Raw genomic sequence first — 25,464 nt, forward strand, 5'->3', positions numbered from 1 at the left:
AATGAGGTAATTATCGTTCAATTTGTATCAAGAACTTTTGTAATTGTGTTGGATCAGACGACAAATGGTGCAAAATGGTGCCACAAGATAATTTTATGTTGAAAAAATTTAAAATTTTTGTTTAATTTTGATGATTTTTTGTGTTTTGCTTTGTTTCAGTCCATTTATCATGCGAACGGTGCAAAAATAGACAAGTTCGATGATGCTAAAGATGGAAATTCCGAGGAAACATCCCAAAATCCCGCCAATTTGTGACACAAAATCCGCAAAGGAGTAAGCTTGAACACGTTTCATGGCCAAAAAATTAGAATTTTCGTAATGAACTTCAATTTCGGACGACATCCACTTCCAAATGTCAAATTCTATGGTGAGATTTGACTCTGTCAGAGCGTCTTCGAGTGACACCTCAAAGTTGTAACTTTTATTCATGCCAACGAATAATTTCGTAAGAAGTCCAGCAATCCAAGTTCTCACAATTTTATCATCATCTTCAAAACCCATGATATCTTCCTTTGTCATCGCGGTGTCATCATAAAAGGGCGTATTTGAAGTCGATATTGTCACGACATAATCAATGTCATTGCAATCCGTCAAGCAATTACATTCCAGCAGGTAATCTGTCGTCAAGGCTTCAATATTGAACCACATCAAATACATTTCGAACCGACACAGGGGCATTTCCGGCGTTCGTGGCATCCAATAAGCCGTGCAATTGAATGAATTTTCGTTAAAACTCGCATTTGCCATGCACTCCAACTCGCAATTTCGTTGCGAATATTTTTTAAAAAATTTCAAAGGTCGTTCGTCGTCGAAATAACATCCGCGCTCCTCTGGCGTGAAGGATTTTTGGAGACTTTTATCGGTCCGAACGACAGATGGCGTGATTGTCAAGACATTTTTCACGAAATCTTCCACTTGAATTAAATATCCGCTCGTTTGACGATCCCACGGGATCTCATTGGGGCTATGGATGAACACGAAATAGTCGGGATCGCAAGTTTCGTCAGTGAAATCAGGGTAAGCTCTTGTCCGAACATGAAGTCTTTCGCGACGAGTGAAAGCTCGATAGGGCTCTTTTTGGTCCCCGATGTCGACAGCGTATTCCATAGCAAAAGTTTTTCCGGGCTCGTCTTTCGGCAATACAAGATTCGGTTTTTCAGCCAAGGGATATTCAACGCCTTCACGGAAAATTTCTGATCTTGGTAGAAGATTAAAAGAGTAACAAAGTCCTTCTTTTAACCAAATTCGCGTGAAACGAAGATTACATTCCCAGTTGACACCGTTTGGAACGATTCCTTTGCAAAAGAAGAGCTTCAAGGAGGATGGTAAGAAATATTTATCCATGATTTCGAGTAAGTCGGAGGTGTTGTAAGTTGGAATTTGTTCTACATAGGGACTCATTTTTTGTGCGTACTTCAAAACACGTTGGAAACAAACTTTTGTGACGATGTCGAAAAGCATCATTCTGTAAAAAATAATATTTTTGGATTTTTTTTGTGTAAATTTTAGGAAAAAATGTTTATTTTACTCTTCTTCAGTGTATGTGATGTTTCCTTCTTCAGCTAAAAATTGCTTTAAGAAATCCGTGTAGTTAAACTGCTGGCGATTGGGCATTCTTTGAGGGCAAATTGTAACAGCAGGAAAGGCAATCTACAAAAAAATTGAAGAAAATTATTAAAAATTAAATTAACAAAAAAACATAAATTGAATAAATATTCAATATTAAAGATGATTTCCATTCAAATCTCGTCGATTTTTGATGAAAAAATACTTTATCATAAATTTTCTTCTCTAAAAATATTTTTATAAAATTATTAAATTTTTTTTTTCAAATTTTTTTGACAGTTTTTTTTATGAAATTTTTTTCTTTAAATTTTAATATAAAATATTCTGAAATCTATTTTAATTAAGCAAAAAATCTTATAAAATTTTCATTTGGTATGAAAATTTTTTCAAAACTTTTTTTTTTTTTTATTTTGCCCCCCCCCATTTTAAAAAAATTTTGGACTTTATTTTTGATTTTCATTTGGATTTAACAAAAAAACATAAATTGAATAAATATTCAATATTAAAGATGATTTCCATCAAAATCTCCTTGATTTTTGGAGAAATAAAAAAAATAATTTCCTTGACCGTTTTTTCGAATAAGAAGAAAAACGGTCATGAGATTTTTTTTCCTTGACCGTTTTTTCGAAAAAGAAGAAAAACGGTCATGAGATTTTTCAAGTTAAGTTTTATTTTTCAAAAAAAATTGAATAAAAATTCATTCTACCTTTTCCAAAATCTGGTCATTTTTGATCAATTTTGAAAGGAAATTTTTCAAGTCAATTTTTAACCCATTTTTGATCAATAAATCAATTAGAAAAATCTTAAGCCTAAAAATTAAAAAAAAAAAATTATTAAAAAAAATTAAAACTTCAAAATTTAGAAAAAAATATGGGTTTTTACTTCTTTTAAATATAAATTAAAATTTTTAACTTTTACATTAAAAAAAAATTGATTTTTTTTTTTGTTAAAAATTTAAAATTAAATTTAGGTAAATATTTTATTTTAAAAAATTAATTAATTAATATTTATTTTTTATTAAAATTATTAAATTAAATTTTATTTTTATTAATTTTTAATAACCTTTATTAACATTCGTTTCGGATGTCAAATTTAATGAAATCAATTTAAGGCTTTTAATTGAATTTTAATTTAATTTTTAAAAAATTAATAATTTTAAAAAATTAATTTGATTAAAATTAAATTTAATTTAATTAATTTATTTTTATTAATTTTAATTTAAGTCGAATTTAAGTAATTTTCGTTACCTCTTGAATTGGAGACTCCTTGTTATCCAACAAAAAAACCAAAGGACTCTGTCGCCATTTTTCTACAATCTCAAAAATTTGCGTTCCACACCCAAAAAGCAAAATACAACAAATAAGTATCCACAAAAACCTCTCAAATCGCGTCTTTTTCCCAATATAACTCAAACCATGAACCGTCGACGAGTCACAATATTCATGAAAATTCTCCTTGACAACATCTCTAAAGTTGATTCGATTAGCCGTGGGCTCTGATTCAGCTCTATTAAAAATTCTAAAAAGCTTGAATGATTTTTGATGCTCAGTTGGGTACATTTTAGCTGCAACTGCTTTAAAAACTGGAAAATTTTTAACAATTAATTTTTTTCCATTTGTTGAATTAAAAAAAAAACTGTTGACATTGAAAATTCATCCTTACATTTTTTTAATTGATTAAAAAACTTTAATTGATTAACTTTGACTGCATTTAAAGCTCGAGTTAGTTGATTACTGTGATGCACATCTAGTTAAAAAAATTCATTTTTGTGTGTCATAAAATTAAAATTTTGCTCTTTTCATGCAAATAACTGGAATTCGTGACTTTTTCTCTTCACGTTTTTGCTGTTTGACCTGTTTCATCATGCGAACGGTGCAAAAATAACCAAGTTCGATGATGCTAAAGATGGAAATTCCGAGAAAGCATCCCAGAATGCCGCCAATTTGTGACACAAAATCCGCAAAGGAGTAAGCTTGAACACGTTTCATGGCCAAAAATTCAGAATTCTCGTAATGAACTTCAATTTCGGAATATTTCCATTTCCAAATGTCAAAGTCTACGGTTAAATTTGTCTGGTTTAGGGCTTCTCTTATAGGAATTTCAAAGTTGTATGATCGATTTTTGCCGACAAACAACTTTTTCTGGAGCGAATCTACCCACTGTTGAGCAATTTCATCTGTTTCATACTCCATGGCGTCTTCTTTCGTGATGGCAGTGTCATCAAACATCGGCGTATGCGAGCTCGAAATCGCTACTTCATACGTAATGTCATTGCAATCCGTCAAACAATCGCATTCCAGCAAATCTTCCTTTGCACGGGAATCGATATAGTACCACAACAAGTAAAATTCGAACCGACAAAGCGGCATTTCTGGCGTTCGTGGCATCCAAAAGGCCGTGCAATTAAAATGTCCTTCAGAAAAACTCGCATTTACCACGCACTCGAGCTCGCAGTTGCTTTGCGAATATTTTTTGAAGAATTTCAGAGGTCGCTCGTCTTCGAAATAACATCCGCGCTCCTCGGGCTTGAAGGATTTTTGGAGTTTTGTGTCAGTTCGAACGACAGATGGCGTTACTGTCAAGACATTTTTCACAAATTCCTCTACTTGGATCAAATATCCGTCAGATTGACGATCCCACGGGATCTCATGCGGACGATGGATGAACACGAAAAAATCCGGACTGCACGTTAAATCGGTGAAATCTTCGTAGAAACGGGTACGGACATGTAATCGATCACGTCGTGTAAAAACTCGGTAAGTTGACTCTTGTTCTTCTAAATATGGGGTATAATCCTCTGAATTTGTTTTTCCAGGCTCGTCTTTTGGTAATACAAGATTTGGCTTGTTTGCTAACGGATATTCAACGCCTTCCCGAAAAATTTCCTCTTTTGGCAGAAGATTGAAAGAGTAACAGAGACCTTCTTTTAGCCAAATTGGTGTGAAACGAAGATTGCAATCCCAATAATCGCGATCTGGAACAATTCCGGTGCAATAGAATAACTTCAGAGGAGTCGGTAAGAAATATTCCTCCATTACTTCCATCAATTCTTCGTGCTTGTAAGTCGGTATTTCTTCTACGTAGGGCTCAATTTTCGCCAAATATTTCAAAAGGCGTCGAAAACAGATTTTTGTTATTACGTCAAAGAGCATCATTCTGGAAAATAAATAAAAAAAGAAGAATTTTAGGTTAATTTAATTTTTATTTCAAACTTTTTGAGGATTTTTGTTGTGAAAGAAATTTTTTTCTGTTTTAGTTTTTTGGCAGTTTTGAGTTAAAAAATGATTAAAAATGATAAATTAGAGCCCTCTGACAAATTTTTATCCATTTGGAGCAAGATTTGACAAAAACTGCTTTGACACAGTTTTTGACACAGTTTTTGATTTAGTTTTTTTCTTGATTTAGTTTTCAAAACAAAACTTCAAAAGAAAAAAAAATGTTTTCAGTTTCAATTTTTTGGCAGTTTTGAGTTAAAAAATGATTAAAAATGATAAATTAGAGCCCTCTGACAAATTTTTATCCATTTGGAGCAAGATTTGACAAAAACTGCTTTGACACAGTTTTTGACATAGTTTTGCTCTTGATTTAGTTTTCAAATCAAAACTGTGTCAAAGAAAAAATTTTTTTTCAGTTTCAATTTTTTTGAAGTTTTGAGTTAAAAAATGATTAAAAATGATAAATTAGAGCCCTCTGACAAATTTTTATCCATTTGGAGCAAAATTTGACAAAAATGGCTTTGACACAGTTTTTGACACAGTTTTTGATTTAGTTTTTTTCTTGATTTGGTTTTCAAAACAAAACTATGTCAAAGAAAAAAATTTTTTTCAGTTTCAATTTTTTGGCAGTTTTGAGTTAAAAAATGATTAAAAATGATAAATTAGAGCCCTCTGACAAATTTTTATCCATTTGGAGCAAGATTTGACAAAAACTGCTTTGACACAGTTTTTGACACAGTTTTTGATTTAGTTTTGCTCTTGATTTAGTTTTCAAATCAAAACTATGTCAAAGAAAAAAAATTTTTTCAGTTTCAATTTTTTAGCAGTTTTGAGTTATAAAATGATTAAAAATGATAAATTAGAGCCCTCTGACAAATTTTTATCCATTTGGAGCAAGATTTGACAAAAATGGCTTTGACACAGTTTTTGACACAGTTTTTGAAAAAGTTTTTTTTTGCAGTTTTGAGTATCAATTGAAATTCTTTAATTTAAATTATAAACAATTAAATAATAATTAAAATGGGCTTAAAAAATCTTAAATATTGATTTTTTTGAATTTTTTTAGTTTTATGAATTTTGTTTCCTCTTTGCGAAAAAATTTTTAATAATTTGAAATAAATTTAAATTTAAAAAAAGTTAAAACTTACTCTTCTTCCTCAATCTCCATATTCTCCTCATGCAAAAATCGTTTCAAAAAATTCGTGTAATTAAATCTCTGTCGATTTGGCAACCGCTGAGGACAAATTGTCACCGCAGGAAAATCAATTTCTTGAATTCTCGATTCTTTCGTGTCCAATAAAAACACTAAAGGACTTTTCCGCCACTTTCCAACTATCTCGTAAATTTGTGTACCGCATCCACAAAACAGCAAAATACAAATTATCGTCCATAGAAATTTTTCAATACGTTTCCGTTGTCCAATATATCGAACCCCATGAACCGTTGCTGTGTTGCAATACTCGTCAAAGTTCTTTTTAACTACTTCCCTTAAATTTACGTGACTTTGCGACTCAACATCGAAATTTTCATTAAATTTTACTTCTTTTCCATCATTTCTGTACAGCTTAAAGACCGATGGAGACGCCTGGCGAAGATATAAAGCATTAATGCCCTTTTTTGAGTTGACTGGATACATTTTGACAGCAACTGAAGCGTGAGTGAGCGAAAAAAAATCATTTTATTGCTGAACTTGATTTAATATGCAACATAATTCTAGGTAATTAATCCATTAGTTGAATGAAAAAGTGAACATTTTAATTGGATTTGATTAAAAAATCACTTCTAAGGTCATTTAGTTGGTCAAATGTGGTCAAGCACGACACATCGATGGGAAAAAAATAATTTTTAAATTTTTTTAGTATTAGAGCGAAGGCTCATTTTCGGCATTACTGTTCGAATTTGCACTTCTGGCTCGATTTTTTCGTCCTTTACTTGATATTTGAACCCTTTTATGAACTTTACAGTGCAAAAGTAGATGATTTCAACCATGCTAAAGATGGAAATTCCGAGAAAACAGCCGAAAATGCCTCCAATTTGTGATACAAAATCGGCGAAGGAGTAAGCCAAGTGACGTCTCATTGCTAAAAAATCGGAAATTTTGTAATGAACTTCAATTTCGGAGAATTTCCAGTTCCAAATGTCAAAGTCAAAGGAGTAGTTTGACTGTTTAATGGCATCAGCGATGGGAATTTCAAAATTGTAGCTTTTATTCCTCCAAAGGTAAAGTTTTTCCGCAAGTTTTCTATTCCAGATTTCAATAATTTTGTCTCTTTTATCCGTCAAGGCATCTTCTTTCTTGATACCTTTATCATCAAAAAGTGGCGTATGTGAGTTGTAGATGGTCACGGAATACTCAACACTGTTGCAATCGGGCAAGCAGGAACAATTAGTCAAATCATCGGAATTTTGCTCTTCAATTATTGCCATCATCATGTAATACTCAAAGTGACACAATTCCATTTCCGGTGTTCGTGGCATGTAAAAAGCTGAGCAGTTGTAATATTTTTGATGAGCACTCGCATTTGTCAAGCATTCCAGCTCGCAGTTGCTTTGCGAATATTTTTTGAAAAATTTCAACGGTCTTTCGTCTTCGAAGTAACAACCTCGCTCCTCGGGCGTAAAAACTTCTTTTAATTTTTCATCCGTTCGAATGACGGAAGGCGTCACCGTCAAGACATTTTTCACAAATTCATCAATTTGGACCAAATATCCGCTCGATTGCAAGTCCCACGGAATGTCGTGCGGATTATGGACAAAAACGAAGAAATCCGGATTGCAAGTTGGATCGGTGAAGTCGTCATAGGCGCGAGTTCGGACATGAAGGCGATCGCGACGAGTCGTCACTCGGTAAGGAGCTTTTTGTTTCGCCAAATAATTACTGAAAATCGCGGCGTTTTCTTTTTCGGGACCATCTTCGGGAAATTCAAGATTAAATTCCTCTGCCAACGGGTAATCGACGCCATCACGGAAAATTTCACTTTTTGGCAGGAGATTGAACGAATAGCAGAGACCTTCTTTGAGGAAAATTCGTTTGAAGCGAAGTCCGCATTCCCAGTGCGAAGCGTTCTTTTCGATGCCTTGACAAAAAGACAATTTTAGCGAATCTGGCGGGAAATATTCGTCCATCACTTCGAGCAGAATTGAATTATTGATGATCGGAATTTCATCAGCGTATCTGTCGATTTTTTGGGCATCCTTTAATAGTCGACGGGCGCAAATTTTGGAAATTGCATCGAAAAGGAACATTCTAAAATATGAAAAAAAAAAATATTTTTTTAACTATAAAAATTCAAATTTTTGACAAAAATTACTCATCATCTGAATAATGAAACTTTTTATCATGCAAAAAATGATCCAAAAAATCCGTGAAATTAAATCTTTTGTTATTGGGCATCCTTTGAGGACAAATCGTGACTGCAGGAAATTCGATCTGTAACAAAATTTAAACTTTAAAAAAATTTACGGATATTTTTAAAATAATTTTACTTCTTCAATCGGTGAAACTTTCGTATCAAGCAAGAAAACGAGTGGATTTTCCCGCCATTTTCCAACAATTTCGTAAATTTGCGTTCCGCATCCAGCAAGCAACAAAATACAAATCAAAATCCACAAAAATCTCTCGATCCGTTTTCGTGTCCCGATGTACTTGAAGCCGTGAATCGACGACGCATCGCAATATTCTTCGAAATTTTTCTTCACAACTTCCGTTAAGTTGATGTTATTTTGCGATGTTTGCGATTCGACATCGAAATCCGTGAATTTTGCGTGGTTTGCAGGTTTAAAAAGTTGTTCTGGATGATTTTTAGAAATGCGAAATGAGTTCAACTCACGATTTGGATACATTTTTATTGCCGTTCGATGATAAAATGACTCTATTGGAACTTTGAAAAATTGGTAAAGCATTGAATTTTTTTTATGAATTAAATATTTATGCAAAAATTGACACTTTAACATTAAAACAAATAAGCTGATTGCATGTTTTATGGACTCAATTTGCAGTTGTTGTATAACGAAAGGACAAAACAAACAAGGCTTTGATTTTACTCTTGAGGCGGTCATTAGTTAACATTAGCATGAACATAATTTTGTACCTTATAAAAAAAATACCGGGCGCCTCCATTTGTGTCAATTTAAGGGACTTATAATTGTTAAGAGACACAATTTGAAAATATGGGTCAATGTCACTCTTCAACTACGTAAGTTTATGATATTTTTATTGAATAGGAGGCAATAAGATAAACATTTTTTTTGCAGTCATAACAAATTTTAAAAGAATGAGTCTGAAACAGGTCTGAAAAATACTACTGAACGTAGTAAAATGTACAAATTTACGATATTCAAGAATATGAACTAAAAGAGACTTGAAATTGGTTTTAAAAGAATTTTACGACCAAAACAGTTTGATTTTTTTTTGCCAAATACTAACGAATTTTTGTGCATTTTTAGAGTGAATGCAAAACTGGTTTGAATTGCGTCATAACTTTTATGATCTAAAAAAACGAGAATTGGCTGAAAAATATCTTCAAGTTCAATACACTAAATACTTTACTTCTAATTTGCTTTTTTTATTTTTTTTTTAATTGATTTTTTATTTAGAGTTGATTTTTTAAAAATTACAACAAAAATGAAAATTTTTAAATGAAAAGCTGAAACCTTATATGAAACAACTAAAGGACAAAAGTGATCTTTATTGTTTTCATTAAGAAGCAATACGAAAAATTTTCAAGCATATACAAAATGAGGAATAATTTGGTTAAGAGTAACTGCGTTATTAAAACAAATGAAGAGGAAGGACTTTGTAGAGTAACAAATTTTTTGTTCCATCAACAGACAGTTTGCTCTCGAATATCTTTATGAGTAAGCTTGGCAAAAATATGCAAATGCATATTTTTTTTCTTTCGTCCTAATGAAAAACCAAATATAGGGAAATCCGTTTTATGCAATTTGGAGTCTTTTGAGCCCAACTTCATTTTGCATATTTTGACTTTTAGCGCAAATTTTGCATGTTTTGCGTAATTTGAACATATAGCATATTTTTTGCAAAAATTTTTATTTTTTGAAAACTTTTAAGCCGAAAAAATATTTTTTTCAATAATACAAAAAATTCCAAAAATTAAATTTTAGACATAATATTCGACCGTTTTTCGACAAAGATGAGTAAAACTTAAAAAATCAAAAATAATCACCTTTATAAAAGGTTAAAAAATACTGTTTAGGCCGCTCCAAATGAAAATCAAAAATAAAGTCCAAAATTTTTGAAAATAAAATGGGGGGGGGGGCAAAATAAAAAAAAAATTTTGAAATACTATTTTCATACAAAATGACAAAATTTTTAACTATTTTTGAGTGTTAAATATGTTTTATTTATTTTTTTTAATTATCTTAATTAATTAATCTTAGAATTAATCCACATAAGTTCTATTTTTGATGCTCAAATTTTGGTTTTTGAAAAAAATTATTAAAAAAAATTTTTTTTTCTTGCAAAATCATTTTTTTTAATTGCATATTTTGATTATTAGTGCATATTTTTTTCATATTTTCCAATCTTAAATACATATTATATGCGCATAAAACGCTTTTTTAAACGCATATTTTTGCCAAGCTTTTTGATGAGTTTTAATTATACGAATTCAAACATTGACGAAATTTCAACAATCGATAGAATGAAATCTGAAACAAAAGGAAAACAGCGATCGTGATGAATTAAAATACTTACATACCAAATAAATCGAATAGCTGTTCTTAAAAACTTTTACTTTTCCAATTTTTATTTTTTACTTTAGGCAAATTTTTATTATAGATTTTTTTAGATTTTAAACTAAAAATTTTACAAAAACTGCACTTCTTGAGGTAACCCTTAACTCAAAAATAATTTTATGATGGCGTCAAATCATTATCACTCATCTGTTTTGTGCAAAATAAAAACGAGAATCTCGTCAAAATGCAAGACATTTCAATTTTTGACGGTTCAATATCCTCTTAACGCATATTTTAATGCTTTTTATTTGGGTTTTTATTAGACAAAATGGCTTAAAAATTTTTATGACGAAATGCAGCTTCTCTTCAAATTTTAAGAATCCAACGCGTCAGTTCTGCACAGACTTTCAACCAAAAAGGATGATCAGAATTTTTCTCTGTTTATTTTTGCTAACTGCCAAGCAAATATTAGCTGAGGATGTTGCTGAAATCCAGAATGGATCCTTCGATGTAGATAACTTTGGTAGGATTCAAATTCGGAAAATATCGCACAAACACAAACCGCAAAAGCATAAACCCGATAATCATCAAGAAAATGTCATCGTTGTTCAGGATTTTTATGAAGAGTTTCCCTCACAAGTTGAATGTGGTCCTAATGAAGTACCCAGTCATGATTGTGAAACCTTTTGTCATTTTCAAAAGGACTCGTATACCTACAATGAGGATCGACGATGTGCTCGTAGCGTGGATGATGCGTTGACCGAATATAAAATGAGATCGTTAAAGCTTTCAAATGACACGAATGACAGAGAAGAGAGAAAGAAAGATAAAATTCATTCGCATTCGCATGGTCATAAGCATAAAGATAAAGATAAGCATAAAGATAAAGATAAGGATAAAGTTACAATTGTGACAGAGTTGGTGCAAGAACATAAAGTGCCATTTGGGAGTCCGCTAAAATGCACGTGTCAGCCAGGTTTTGCAAGATTAAACAACGTTTGCGTTCCTTTTGCGCATTGCCCGGGTAAGTTTCGTGAATTAACTTTGATCCTATTAACTTTGAATTTTTTTCAGCAATGTTATGTCGTGACTCGGAAATATACAGACACAACGGAGGATGTGATAGAACTTGTGATGATGGAGAAAGATGTGCTCGTCAATTCACTCCTGGATGCTTTTGTCCTGATTCTTTGGTACGAAGCGACGGTGGTTTTTGTATTCCAAGGAGTTTGTGTCCAAGTAGAGATCCAACCTCGGTAATTTCAGTTTTTTTTTTATCTTTTTATGACATTTAATACTGAAGAAATTCATTTCAGACTTATATTGGAACAATAATTTCCAGCACAGTTATATCTAATATTTTGTCAACAGTTGTAAGTAAAAATTGATTTTTCATTTTAAACAAATTTTAAGTTTTTTTTTGTTTTTCAGTCAACAGCAACTATTACTGTAAGTTTCAATTATTCGAGTTTTATAGTTTTTTTTTAATTTCACAATTTTCTTGATTAGTCTCCAGTTGTTACTTTTACAGTAACTCAAACACAGACACAGTTTCAAATACAGAATCAAATACAAACAAGAACAGTAACTTCAACTGCAACTCTTGTAAGATTTTTTTAAAATTTTTATAAAAAAAAAAAATTAAAATATTTATTTATTTTTCAGGATTTTGATGTAAGTACTCCCTACTCATAATTATTTTTTAATACTTAATTGTTTTTTTCAGCCTTGTACTGCCACTGTAACATCAACTGTAAGTTTTTTGCTTTTTGAAAGTTTTTTATGTAACAAAATCTAATTCAATTTTGCTTTTTAGATTTCACAAACCATAACTTCAGTTGTAAGTAGATTTTCAAAATTATTTTTTATCAATTTTGTAACATTTTTTTTTTATTTTAGAGTACTTCAACTATTGTTCCGACTACAACAACTGGAAGCACTACAATACCAATTACAACAACGGAAACAACTACAATTGAAATTCCAGTAACAGAAACTGAAACTGTTACATCGACTCAAGTTTCAACCACAACGGATTACTCTTCTACTACCTTAACCGAAACTGCTACAGAAACAGCTACTGAAATTTCAACAACTACGGAAACTTTAAAAAGAACAGAAACAAAGTATATACCAACAACGATTACAAAACCCATTACCAAAACATCAACAATCACAAGAACTAAAACGATTTCTATCCCAAAAACCGTGATTTCAACTACTACACAAATTTCCTCTACTACGTTAACGGAAACGGATACAAGTACAGAAACTTCAACAGAAACTACAACAGATACTATAACGGTACCAACAACTGAGTATGTACCTACAACGATTTCAGTGTCGGTAACTACAACAGCGACAATTACGTCAGCTGAAACGATTTCTGTTCCAACAACTGTGATTTCGACAACAACCGAAACTTCTGAAACTACATTAACGGCAACGGAAACAAGTACAGAAACATCAACCGAGACTTCAGTTTCAACAAGTACATTAACTGTTCCAACAACAACATATAAAACTACAACGATTAAAGTACCTACTACCAAAACATCAACAGTTACGAAAACTAAAACGATCCCTATCCCAAAAACCGTGACTTCAACTACTACAGCTATTTCATCTACTACATTAACCGCGACTGAAACTAGTACAGAAACATCAATAGAGACTGAAACTACAACGGAAACTCTGCCAACAACAATAACAGAATCTACAACGATTTCAGTACCTGTTACTACAATAGAGACACTCACAGAAACTGAAACTTCAACAACGACTGAAACTTCTTCAACTGTATTGACAGAGACAACGACAGAAACTTCCGTATCAGTTTCAATTTCACCAACGACAACGACACTTATTGAAACAACCACTATTCCTACAACAGAATCTACGACAATTACAGCAACTGAGACGGTTTCTGAGACGAAAACAGAAGTTTCAACAACCACGGAGATTGTGCCAACTACGTACACGGAGACACAAGCTACGACAGAAACTATAACAGAGACCTCATATTCGTCAATCACTTTGACCGAAACAAGCACAGAAACCTCTACAACGACAGAAATCAGTACTTCTACAGAATCCGCTACAGTAACTTTGCCCGCAGAAACAATTACAGCAACTGATACTATATCTGTTACATCTACGGAAACAGTAAGTAAACTTTCGTTTGGGACTTTTCTTTTATTTCAAATCTATATGTTTTTCAGGAAACCGCTACGACCACTGAAGTTTCAACAGAAGTTGTGTCTACAACAATCACAGTTCCTACAACAGTTACTGCTACATCGACAATTCCAACTACTGTATCCGTAAGTATAATCAACCATTGCTTAAGAAGTTTCTTTCAAAAATTTCAACCATTCATAGAATTGTAAGCAAACCGTAACAAATACTGTAACATCTACGACAAAGGTGCCAACTACAACTACTAAAACAATCACCAAAACTATTGTAAGTATATTACACTTTTACAGTTGAACCCTTTTAATATGAAGTTTTAATTTTTGAAGGAACCTGATCCAACTACAGTGTTTACTACAAAAACATCAACAATCACAAAAACGGAAGTATCTCCAACAACAATTACAAAAACTCAAACAAAAACTGTCCCATCAGTAACTACAGAAACAGCTGTCACTACAGAAACTATAAAAGTAACAGAAACAAAGATCGAACCAACGACAATCAAAGAAACTGAAACAGTTTCAACAATCATCACTTCAACTGAAACAACCACTGATGTATCAGTAAGCACAGATACTGTGACAGATACTGTTACGCAAACTGATACATCTACGACGACGGAAATATCAACAGACACTACTTCAATAACAATCACAGCAACTGAAACAGCAACCGTATCATCAGAAGTCACAGCAACCGAAACTTTGACAATCTCAGAGACATCTACAGATACTGTTACAGAAACAAGTACGGCAACCGAAACAAAGATTGAACCAACAACGATCACGGAAACGTCGACTGAATTATCAACAATAACTGCGACAGAAACATCTGTATCCGTAAGCACAGATACTGTTACTGCTACGGAGACTTTGCCAGTCACAGAAACAATAACAGATACAACAACTTCCATTGAAACTACAACTGATACCTTGACAGAGACCCAAACAGATACCGTTACAGAAACCAGCACGGAAACAAATACCGTTACAGAAACATCTACGGAAATTTCAACAAGTGTTTCAGAAGTTACAGCAACTGCAACGGAAACTGTTCCAACAACCATAACCGAAGCTGTTACTGAAACAAGCACTGAAATTTCGACATCTACAATAACTGAAACTATTCCATCAGTAACCACGACAACGGAGATCGTTCCTACAACGATTGTTGAAACGAGTACTGTATTGACAACAGAAACTTCAACAATAAGTGTTCCAACTACAATTACCGATACACAAATCGTTTCAACAACCATTGTCACGACAGAGTTAGTTCCAACCACTGAAACTGAAACAACAACGGTTGAATCAATAACAACTACAACAGAAACCGTTCCAACCACAGAAATTGTAACAACAACTTACACGGCTACAGATATACAGTCAACGACAATCACAGAAAAGGAAACTGTGACATCCACAGAGATAAGTACGACATCAGTGACAACAGTTGAAACAACTACAGTTCCAACAACAATAACGGATGTGCAAACCTCAACAATTATGCAAACAGAAACAGTTTCAGCGACAGTAACAGAAACATTGACAAACACTGAGACACAAACTGTATCAGAAACAGTGACAAGTACATCATTTGAAACACAAACCGTTCCAACCACAATCACAGATACAACAAGTGTTTCAGTAACAGAAACAACAACTCAAACCATGCCAATAACAATAACAAACGTAGAAACTGAGACAGAGACTACGACACTTCCAGCAAGCACAATCACTTCTTTATCAACAATCACGGATACAAAGACGAAAACTGAAACACTTCCCGGAACTACGGAAACGACGACATTACCTGCGTCAACAATAACGAAAACTGCTACGTCGACCGTTACATCTGTATTAACGAAAACCATAACACCATCCCCTGTAACTACAACTGTTACTACTGTTAAAACAGTTCCAACTACTCTGACTGTAAGATCCTTTGAATTTATCAATCTATTCTGATACATATTTAACCAAATCTTATTTTTAGTCCTGCACATCAACTTCAACCTCTACATACAGCGTAAGTTTATATTGATTTCCATTTCAATTATATTTTCTTTTATTTTTTTATTTATTTTTTTAGACTTGTACATCAACTAAAACATCGACTTTAACAGTAAGTTTACTTTAATCTCTAAGTTTTGAATTCCTTTTTTAATGCTTTATTTTTTTTTTAGTCTTGTACAGCAACAGTTACGGTAAGCTAGTTGTACATTTAAACTATGAAGCTATGTTAATAATTATATTCTTTTTATTCAGTCAACAAAGCCTGGTCCCGGTCCTGGTTAACTTTTAATAAGTATACAATAATGCAAAAACAAATTTTTAAGTAGAAACTTGTGGATTTTAAAGTTTCATTAACTTGACAATATTTTTTTTATATTTTCCAATAATAATTCAAAAGAAGTCATTTTTTGTAAGTTTAAAAATCTCCAAATACATTATGGATACAAAGGAGATGGTTTCACATATATGGGTCAAATACATATAAAAACTGATTTGAAGTAAAAAAAATACCCAGGAGTTTACAATCCCTTCCAACCTTCTTATCATTGCATTGACCGGCCTCTCATACCAAAACAGGTGATTCACTCACACTCGTGTAAATCGCATTCTATAGTATTTTAACGATATTAAAATGTATTTCATAAAAATATTGAACTTTGTATTCCCTCATAGACTGGATTGTTATTTAATACATTGGAAAATTTACATTAATTTGCGTGTGAATGTTTGATAGGATGAACGTCGTACGAAAGTATTTCTTAACTTAATTCTGTTTTATCAATATTTGAACGTTCACTCTATTCTACGATTGATATCAATTCAAAAATTGAATGAGTTGTAACCTCATTTACATACATTTTGATTCGTATGTGTATAATTGTCCGATAATATTTACTAACGTACACTTCAATAACCGTAATCAGTCTCATACTGAACTCAGTCGTAGAAAGTCGAGTTGTTCATTAAAAACAAATTAATATTTTAAAAATGAGCAAAAAGGCACTTTTTCAACACATAACATCAAGACTATTTAGCAGTAGCAAAAGTCAATTTAATGTAAAATCAAGATTGAATCCAGTCAAAAACATCTACCAGAGCTCAAAATTCTTAATACTCGAAGAAAATGACAAAAAATCATACAAATATCCACTTGTGTGGCTACGTGACAATTGTCAATGTGTACATTGCTTTCACCAAGGTTCAAGTTCACGAACGATTAATTGGGAAAAGTTTTCTGTGAATCAGGAGTTAACTGCAATTGAGCGCTGTGAGGAAAGTAAAAAAGTAACGTTGACATGGGCAGATGGGCATAAAAGCATTTTCGACGATAATTGGCTACTATCGAGAAATTTTTCGCCAGAAAATCAAAAAACTTATCTTTCAACACATTATCGCCCCGATAAAAATCCGGTTTGGGGCAAAAATGACTTTCAAAAAATCTTAAAGAAATTCGATTATTCTGAAGTAATTTCAACAGATCGTGGATTATTTGAATGGCTTGAAACATTATCCCGCAGGGGCATCGCAATTTTACAGAATACCCCTTTGACACGTGATGAATGTCGAAAACTCGCAAATCGTGTGGGATTTATTCGAAAGACTCATTATGGCGAAGAGTTTGAGGTTATTGCAAAGGAAGGAACAAGCAATGTGGCTTATTTATCATCAGCTTTGCAACTTCATACAGATCTTCCTTATTATGATTACAAGCCGGGTGTTAATTTACTTCATTGTTTGGTACAGTCACAATCTGAAGGAGGTTTCAATCAAATAACGGATGGTTTTTTTGTGGCACAAAAGATGAAAGAAGATTTTCCCGCGTATTTTAAAGTTTTGAGTGAAACACTTGTCAACTGGAGTGACATTGGGCAGGAAGATGGAAATAAATTTCATAGTATATATCGAGCACCTGTCATAATGCTCGATCATGAGGGTAAATTTGCAAGAATAAATCATAGTGTGCCACAAAGAGACAGCTTCTTCACCGTAAATGTCGATGATGTTGAATTATGGTATCAAGCAATGAAGAAATTTGTGGATATCTTACACGATGAAACGGTAGTCTTTAAAACGCAACCTGGAGAGATACTAACCTTCGATAACATTCGTCTAATTCATGGAAGAACAGAGTATAAAGACAACACAAATAATACTCGTCACATAATCGGCAGCTATCTCGATTGGGATGAAATTTATTCAAGACTTCGGGTTTTACGAAGCAGTTTGCAGTGCTGAAGAAACAAAAATATTATTTAATAAAAAATTTTTATTGTACCCGAAATCCAAGAAAAGACTTAATTTCTAATAAAATGCCATAACTACTTGAACAGCCATGTAAATGGTTGGCGCAAGTGCTCCAAAGAATGCCAAAGCTCTAGCTGGTTGTGGAATAACGTAAACGGCATACACAAAAGTGTGTGCAATACGGCAGAATCCAATCATACGGTAAAGCATCATGGCAAGAAAATGTGATGGATTTGTTAGAACATATAAAAGACCGATGATGAAAAATGGTACGAGATTTTCCAAGTCATTCAAGTGAGCACGACGAACTCGCTCGACATCTTCATCGTCGAACTTAACTTTTCCTTTCTTTGTTGCTGCGTCTTCGGGATTAGCAAAAACCTAAAATATTATAAAAAGTTATTAAAATATTCTAGAATACATACATCGAAGGTTGAATGACATCTTATCGTAAGTATTAAGTACTTAGTATATGATTGATTTGAAAAAATTTGTCAAGTCATCGTGAGAATCACAAAATTTTTGTGACATAACAACGCTCAAACTTCAAACTTACTCCTTTCGTATATCTTTGACGAGCAGTTAAAATGACCATAAAGAACAACTTTAGGACCAAAACGCCGGTCCAAAATAAGTACGTCGTAAAGACTGGATTTTTAAAGTTAAGCAAGTCAAAAACTTCCATTTTTATAAGTTTTAGAGAAAAATTATTTTTATCGATGTTCAAGTAATGAGGTTTAACCAACGACTGAGGTAATTTTTATTTATTACTCGGTACATAGCTATTAGATTCACTTATCTAACGTTTAGATTCTCTCTCATACTCAAATAATATTCGAGTACTTCAATTTTTGTTTATCATCTAAATGAGAGCTCATCACTCATTTTTTATTCGTTAAGACTTCAAGGTCAATTTTGTTTATAATCATGTTTGTACTTTGACTTGAATTCGTTCGTGCAGTATTACGTAAGAAAGCTCTACAGAAGTTGTACAGAAAGAAGAAACCGGCCACGTAAAATTTATTTGTTATGACAATTCTTACGTTTTTAGTGAATCGATGTTTTGCGGTAAGGAAGCTCATCATCATCAATTTGATGCACAAAACTCCGGTCCAGAAAAGGTAAGATGTGAAGACAGGATTTTTGAAGTTAAGTAAGTCAAAAACTTCAACCATTTTGATGTTTTTTTGTGCGAAATTTCGAGAAACTAAACTTAACTGAACAACGAACAAAACAAGACTGAACAAAAAATGAATCATGTGTGAAATTAATTATCTCAGTGTAAAAGAGAGAAAGAAAGAGAGAATCGCTTATGATGATTCAAATGAATAAAGAAGACGCCGGTTCAAGTAGGAATAACAGTAAATAAGATTTGATTTTTAAATTAATTTTTATTTTTCTAGAAAGCTCTTCTTTTTATTTAATCAAAAACTCTTTTTTTATTTAAATAATTAATAATATCAATTTACTGCAGCTCAATACTGTACCTGAATATAAAAGAAAAAATTAAAGCAATACAGAAAATTCAGAACAGAGCACTAAGAATCTTGACGCATGGAAATATAGAAAGCAGTGTTTGTCGAATGTTACAGGAAACTAATTTGTTAAGTGTCTACCAACGTATATCGTTTAATGTTTTGATCTTATTTAAAAGAATACTTGAAGTGCCCCAATTTCAATTTTTTCATTTAAATGAGTCATTCATAAAAATCTCTTCTATTTTTCGCAAAAACCAAAACCCTTGTTAAAAACTCAGAACTACCTGCTTTCTTTTCATCAATGAACGATCCCATTCATTCAAATAATTCTCTATTTACAAACACAGCTCACTAACACAACTGTAAAAATCATCTGTTTTCTTTCATTCATTTCTAAACTGTATCGCAGTACACTACTTTTCGTGTTTGTGAATGATTGAATTTAGTTGTACCTCGAGTCTCTTTCACAAAAGTTGTCATAAAAATTCTTCTGAGTTAAATTTTAAGTGCATGTGAGTTTAACAAAATTTAAAAAAATACCATTCTAAGATAAAATATTTTATGAATCTTTTATAAACATGCTTTAACAGTGCTTTAAATTGACAAAAAATTGTCAAGGTCGCCTTTTATCATCATTTAGCTTCTATGCAAACCAAAATTTTCGTACAATGGCCTTGAGCTACTTTGTTTTTGTATAGATTGAAAATGTAAATAGATTGTAACTATAATTTATTTAAGTTTTGCTAAATTTGCAATTCTTGTAAAAAAAAATCTTCCTCGTGTAAAATGATGATTGCGACGTATTTTTAGAACTCTTCAAGTAAATTTCCATCACTATTATAAATCCAGTTTGTTCTATAGATCTAGTTCAATGAACCTAATCAACGGGTAACAATGCTCTCAAGTTCAATACGTTATAGTGTGATGCGGATGCAATAATTTAACAGACAGACTGCAATAAAGTTGAAAGCCGGTAAAGATTATGTCTTGTCTATTTGACGCGATTACAAGTTGATGGTGATAAACTGTACCTTGACATTCATGGTGTCTGGCACGATAGACAATGATGATTTATTTTGGTGCGAAATTTAAAGCAAAACAACATTAATAAACAAAAAATTGTTTTTAATTTTTTTTTGTCATTTGAGAATTTTTTTTAGTTCCTTTAAGAAGAGATTGCAATACAAAGTCTTAATTTATAAACATCATAAATTTACGTCTTTCTAAAAATATTTTTCTTTATCTCTTCATTTAGGATTTCACACTCAAATATTTTCTTTTAGGAAATTCAAATAAAAATGACGAAAGATAAGAAAGTTTACGTAATTGACGGTGGCTTTTCAACCCAACTGAGTGTTCATGTCGGAAATTGTGTAGATGGCGATGAACTTTGGTCCGCGCGTTTCAACTTCAAAAATCCTGCAGCTGTTGTTCAAACGCATTTGGATTTCCTTAAAAGTGGTGCAAATATCATTCTTACAAACACTTATCAGGCATCCGTGGAAGGTTACAAAACCTATTTACAATTAGATGAAGATGAAAGTCTTGATTTGATCCGAAAAACAGTGAGATTAGCACATGATGCCCGCAACAAATTCCTCGCAGAAAATACTCAAAATGCATCGACGCCATTGATTGCTGCTTCAATTGGACCTTATGGAGCTTATTTGCACGATGGTAGCGAATATTCAGGATCTTATGCAGAAACAGTGCCTGCAAATACGATCAAAGACTGGCATAGACGGAGAATTGCGGCGTGTATTGAAGCAGGAGTGGATTTGTTGGCTGTCGAAACAATTCCATGTCTTATGGAAGCTGAAGTTTTGGTCGATCTCATTTGTCACGAATATCCAAGTGTAAAGTTTTGGGTTTCATTTCAATGTAAGGTGAGTTGATTTAAACTGTTTTCTACTAAAATACGAACAAAACTTAAAAATTTACTCTTTTTCTTCAATTCTTACAAAAAATCAGTATGGGGTAGGTTTGACTTTGTTGTTAAAGTTGTATTTTTGTTTTGGTTTTTCGTTGATTTTTTATTAAAATTAAAATTTACTATAATATCAAAACTAATAATTTTTCATAATTATTAGGACAACGTTCATTTAGCTCACGGTGAAGATTTCTCAGACGCTGTGAATCACATTTGGAACAAAGTTAAAGAGTACAAAACGGAAAATCTTTTGGCAGTTGGGGTGAATTGTGTTCATCCTGCTAATGTTACGCCACTGTTTAAGACTGTCAATGAACATGTACCGATTGAAGATCAACTTCCGTTAATTGTTTATCCAAATAGCGGTGAAACGTACGACGTTCAAAAGGGGTAAGTAAAAGTCGAAAATGACAAATTTTATGCTTTTTCAATAAAATTTTCTCCACAGTTGGTATGGCAAGGAAGATTGCGTTCCTTTGGAGTCTTATGTGCCTGAGTGGATTTCTTTGGGAGCAAGATATATAGGAGGCTGTTGTAGAACTTATGCCACAGATATTCAACGGATAAAGAACAAAGTTGACGAAATTTGTTCAAAACAGTGAATTTTGAAATTTAAAGTTAATAAAAATTTTCTTATTAATTTTTTTTTTATTTAATTGAAGGGTCAATGTGATAAATCGCACATATGCCTTTTTTTATGAAAAATTATTAATTGTAAGTATAAAATTTGTCTTTTAAAACTAGAAATCCTTTTTACTTAATGTTTTTCTTTAACGTGATTCCGTAAAGAACTGGCAGCAAAATAGGTTTTATCACATTGCTCACAATTGTACTTTATATGGGGCTTGGAAAGATGTTTTTTCAAAGCTTTTTCTGATTCAAACATTTCAAAGCATGAATCCTGATTGCAGTTGAAGGGCTTTTTCTCATGTAGTGCTAAATGTTTTCTGTATGCTTTTTTATCTCGAAATTCAAATCCGCATATATGACATGTTGCGACAACTACACGTTCATGGACTCTCTTTATGTGCCTGTTCAAATCACGTTTAGAACGGATCGATTTATCACAAATCGAGCATTTGTAAAGCTCTTGCTCCAAATGTCTCAAGGCTAAATGATCTCGTAGGTCTGTCGAGGTGCTAAAGCCTCTTTTACAAACAGTACAAACATATTTGTAGTTTTTCTCATGAACAATCCGAATGTGATTTTTCATTCGAATGTTTTTTATCATTTTATCACAAAATTCACACTGCGATCGAGCATCATTTTTCAAGTGAATGTTATTAATGTGATTTCTCAAATGGGGCTTTGTTGATATCTCCTTTCCACAAATGTCGCAAATATACTTTTGACCTTTGTGCGTTTTTTCGTGTGCCAATAATGATAGTTTGTTGAAGTAAATTTTTCCACATTCCTCGCACTTTTGTGGTTTATGCTGCTTTAAGCAATGCTCCCTCAAGTCCTTTTTCAAAACGAATTTTTTGCAATATTTACATTTCTTACTTTCTGGATTGTCTTTCATGAGATTATTCTCATGAGTTTTTATGTGATTTACCAAACTAAATTTACATGTAAAGTTTTTTCCACAAATTGAGCATTTGTATAGTTTTTGGTCTAAATGTCTAAATGCCAGGTGATCTCGTAAGTCTCTTGAAAGTTGAAATCCTTTGTCGCAAAGAACACATTTTAGTTTGTATTGTTTTTCATGAACGTGCCGAATGTGAGCTTTCATTTTATAGGTTATGACCATTTTATTACATAATTCACACTGCGATCGAGGAACATTTTTCAGATGAATAGATTGCATGTGAGTCTTTATTATGAGCTTTGTGAAAGTTTTATGTCCACATATGTCGCAAGTAAACTGTGGTTCTTTGTGTGTTTTTTGGTGAAAGTAAAATGGTGATTTGTTGTAGTAAATTTTTCCGCAGACCTTGCACTTTCGTGGCTTGTGATTTTTCTGGTAATGTTCTCTCAAATTTTCTTTTAAAAGAAATCTCGGACAGTGTTTGCACTTTTTGCTGTCTGGATGATCTTTGATAAGTTCACTCAAATGAAATTCCATGTGCGTTTGCAAATTACTTTTACTTGAAAACTGTTTCTGACAAAAATCACAAATGAATGTCACAGCTACTTCGGTCATCTTGATGTTTGACAATTTTTGCTGTAATTTTTGAATCAAACTGAGCCAAAACTATGACATGGCGCTTTTTTATACTTAAAGTTTTGGAAATTCCTTTATTTTCCGTAACAATGTTATCATAATGACTCATTTAGGCCCAACTCTTGATTTGTTTTTTGGTATCAAAATAATTTTCATATTTTTATAAATCAGGAAGTAGCTCATATTTTAAACAAATTTTTTCTACTTTAAAAAAAAAATTCATTAAAAATTTTTTTTTAAAAATTTGTTTGACAATCTAAATTTTTAATCAATGTCTTTTAGCAAACTCATTTTCACAATGTCTCAGCTCAAATTTCTTGTCGGTTGATGGCATATCATTTTGGCTCGGAGCTCAGGACACTTAATTTTGATATTTTTATTTTTTTTTATATTTTGATATTTCTTATTTTGATAATTTTTCGATTTTTCAATATTTTATGCTTTATATGTTTCTGATTGTTGATAAAAATTAAAAGTTTCGTCACATTTTGTCATTTTTCTAAAAATTTTTTACCTTTTTCAAAAAATCAAAATCGAAAATTTGTTGAAATAAATTCTTTTTTTTTTATCTCAGTTGATTAGTTAATTCCTTCTGAAGTAAAAATATCGCTTTTCATAACAAATATTTTTGACGAATTTCTAAAATAAAAAAATAAACAAAACTTGTGATAACATTATCTCTCTCATACTCAAGTATAACGTACCTTTTATTAGATTAAAAGTCGAAAGATCAGTCACTAAAATGCCGTGCGACGGAAAGGTGCTTGTAACAACTGCTGGTTTCATCGAGCGGCTCATCAAAAATGCCGGAGAAGATTGTTACGGCGATGAACTTTGGGCCTCAAAATACAATTTTACCCATCCTGAAGCTGTTATTCAAGCAACTCTTGATATGCTGAAAAGTAAGTTAACTTTTTTGATAAAATAAGGTCAATAACTCCTCTTTTCCTGTAGATGGCTCAAACGTTATCTTCACCAACACTTATCAATCATCCGTGGATTTGTACAAAAAATGTTTGAAATTGAGCGACGAGCAGTGCATGGAGTCTTTGCGTCAAACTGTGGGCTTTGCTTGTACCGCTCGTGATCGATTTCTGAAGGAATCCAAGCCAGAAATTGTTCCGTTGATTGGAGGTGCAATTGGACCTTATGGAGCTTGTTTACACGACGGCAGTGAATATACCGGAGCTTATATTGATAAAGTTTCTCGCGAATTTTTGCGTGACTGGCATCGTCCTCGAGTTGCTGCATTAGTCGAAGGAGGCGCTGATTTCTTAGCAGTTTTTACAATTCCTTGTTTAGCTGAGGCAGAAGTGATCGTCGATTTAATTTGCACGGAATTCGCCCAAACGAAATTTTGGATCTCGTTGCAGTGCAAAGACGATACTCACGTGGCGCATGGCGAAAAATTTTCCGAAGCTGTTCTCGCAATCTGGAAAAAGGTTAGAGATCAGTACAAAAGTGACAAATTGATGGCAATTGGAGTTAATTGTCTTCCGCCGGCGAATGTTTCACCGTTACTGAAGAGTTTGGAGGGACATACAATTCCATTTATGGTTGCTGCGAATAGCGGCGAGACGTATGACGTCCAAAAAGGGTAAAAAATTTACAAAATTTTAACCTTAAACTTTAATTTTCTTTAAAAAATGCAATTTTAGTTGGCACGGAAAAGCGGATTGCAAGCCACTCGAGTCTTTCATCCCAGAATGGATTGCTTTAGGAGCCAAATTCATTGGAGGATGTTGTCGCACCGACATTTCCGACATCGGAAAGATCAAAAAAGCCATTGAACTTTCTTAAGGCGCGCAGTCAGATCAAAAAAAGTTTGAAGCACTTAAATATTTCTGACAAATTGAAACAAAAAATCTTAACTATAGAGAATTTTCGTCGTATTTTCCTTGTTACCCCCCTCCCTCTACGTCGAAATCCATCGGAAATTCATGGACCCCCACCCCCC

The 25,464-nt window shown here is 32.6% G+C and overlaps 5 protein-coding genes across 7 annotated transcripts; 4 read left to right on the forward strand and 1 right to left on the reverse strand.

Moving 5' to 3' along the window:
• Positions 1-6,869: 6,869 nt before the first annotated feature.
• On the forward strand, positions 6,870-15,973 carry LOC134828939 (mucin-2-like; the record flags this gene model as incomplete). The annotated part of the gene is made up of 17 exons (XM_063841929.1): positions 6,870-6,935; positions 10,857-11,502; positions 11,553-11,734; positions 11,795-11,851; positions 11,910-11,927; positions 11,988-12,083; positions 12,144-12,152; positions 12,205-12,231; positions 12,295-12,318; positions 12,378-13,643; positions 13,700-13,801; positions 13,860-13,943; positions 14,003-15,610; positions 15,672-15,704; positions 15,768-15,800; positions 15,862-15,882; positions 15,944-15,973. Coding segments are annotated over 17 exons (4,302 nt in total), but the record flags the coding sequence as incomplete, so codon positions are not given.
• Positions 15,974-16,648: 675 nt separating this feature from the next.
• On the forward strand, positions 16,649-17,926 carry LOC134832783 (gamma-butyrobetaine dioxygenase). Its single transcript, XM_063846938.1, has one exon. The coding sequence runs from the start codon at positions 16,679-16,681 to the stop codon at positions 17,924-17,926; it is 1,248 nt and encodes a 415-aa protein (XP_063703008.1). The 5' UTR covers positions 16,649-16,678.
• An 11-nt stretch (positions 17,927-17,937) lies between these two features.
• Positions 17,938-19,159, reverse strand: LOC134832787 (microsomal glutathione S-transferase 1-like). Of its 2 annotated transcripts, none has more exons than XM_063846942.1 (2): positions 18,979-19,159; positions 17,938-18,316 (listed from the first exon to the last, which is right to left on the reverse strand). In XM_063846942.1, exons 1-2 carry the CDS (start codon positions 19,108-19,110, stop codon positions 17,993-17,995), a joined length of 456 nt encoding a protein of 151 aa, XP_063703012.1. In that variant the 5' UTR covers positions 19,111-19,159; the 3' UTR covers positions 17,938-17,992. The 2 variants fall into 2 exon arrangements, with proteins under 2 accessions (XP_063703012.1, XP_063703013.1); XM_063846943.1 differs by lacking the exon at positions 18,979-19,159 and adding an exon at positions 18,492-18,665.
• Positions 19,160-19,867: 708 nt separating this feature from the next.
• LOC134832784 (homocysteine S-methyltransferase-like) lies at positions 19,868-21,977 on the forward strand. 2 transcript variants are annotated; one of them, XM_063846939.1, is made up of 4 exons: positions 19,868-19,925; positions 20,697-21,299; positions 21,504-21,733; positions 21,792-21,977. In XM_063846939.1, the coding sequence occupies exons 2-4, from the start codon at positions 20,712-20,714 to the stop codon at positions 21,943-21,945; spliced, it is 972 nt and encodes a 323-aa protein (XP_063703009.1). In that variant the 5' UTR covers positions 19,868-19,925; positions 20,697-20,711; the 3' UTR covers positions 21,946-21,977. The 2 variants fall into 2 exon arrangements, with proteins under 2 accessions (XP_063703009.1, XP_063703010.1); XM_063846940.1 differs by having other exon boundaries at positions 21,504-21,743; positions 21,805-21,906.
• Positions 21,978-24,249: 2,272 nt separating this feature from the next.
• LOC134828940 (homocysteine S-methyltransferase-like) lies at positions 24,250-25,390 on the forward strand. Its single transcript, XM_063841930.1, has 3 exons — positions 24,250-24,409; positions 24,462-25,104; positions 25,166-25,390. The coding sequence occupies exons 1-3, from the start codon at positions 24,250-24,252 to the stop codon at positions 25,305-25,307; spliced, it is 945 nt and encodes a 314-aa protein (XP_063698000.1). The 3' UTR covers positions 25,308-25,390.
• Positions 25,391-25,464: the final 74 nt, after the last annotated feature.

Source organism: Culicoides brevitarsis, chromosome 2 (assembly GCF_036172545.1).
Source record: "Culicoides brevitarsis isolate CSIRO-B50_1 chromosome 2, AGI_CSIRO_Cbre_v1, whole genome shotgun sequence".
Lineage (NCBI taxonomy): Eukaryota > Metazoa > Arthropoda > Insecta > Diptera > Ceratopogonidae > Culicoides > Culicoides brevitarsis.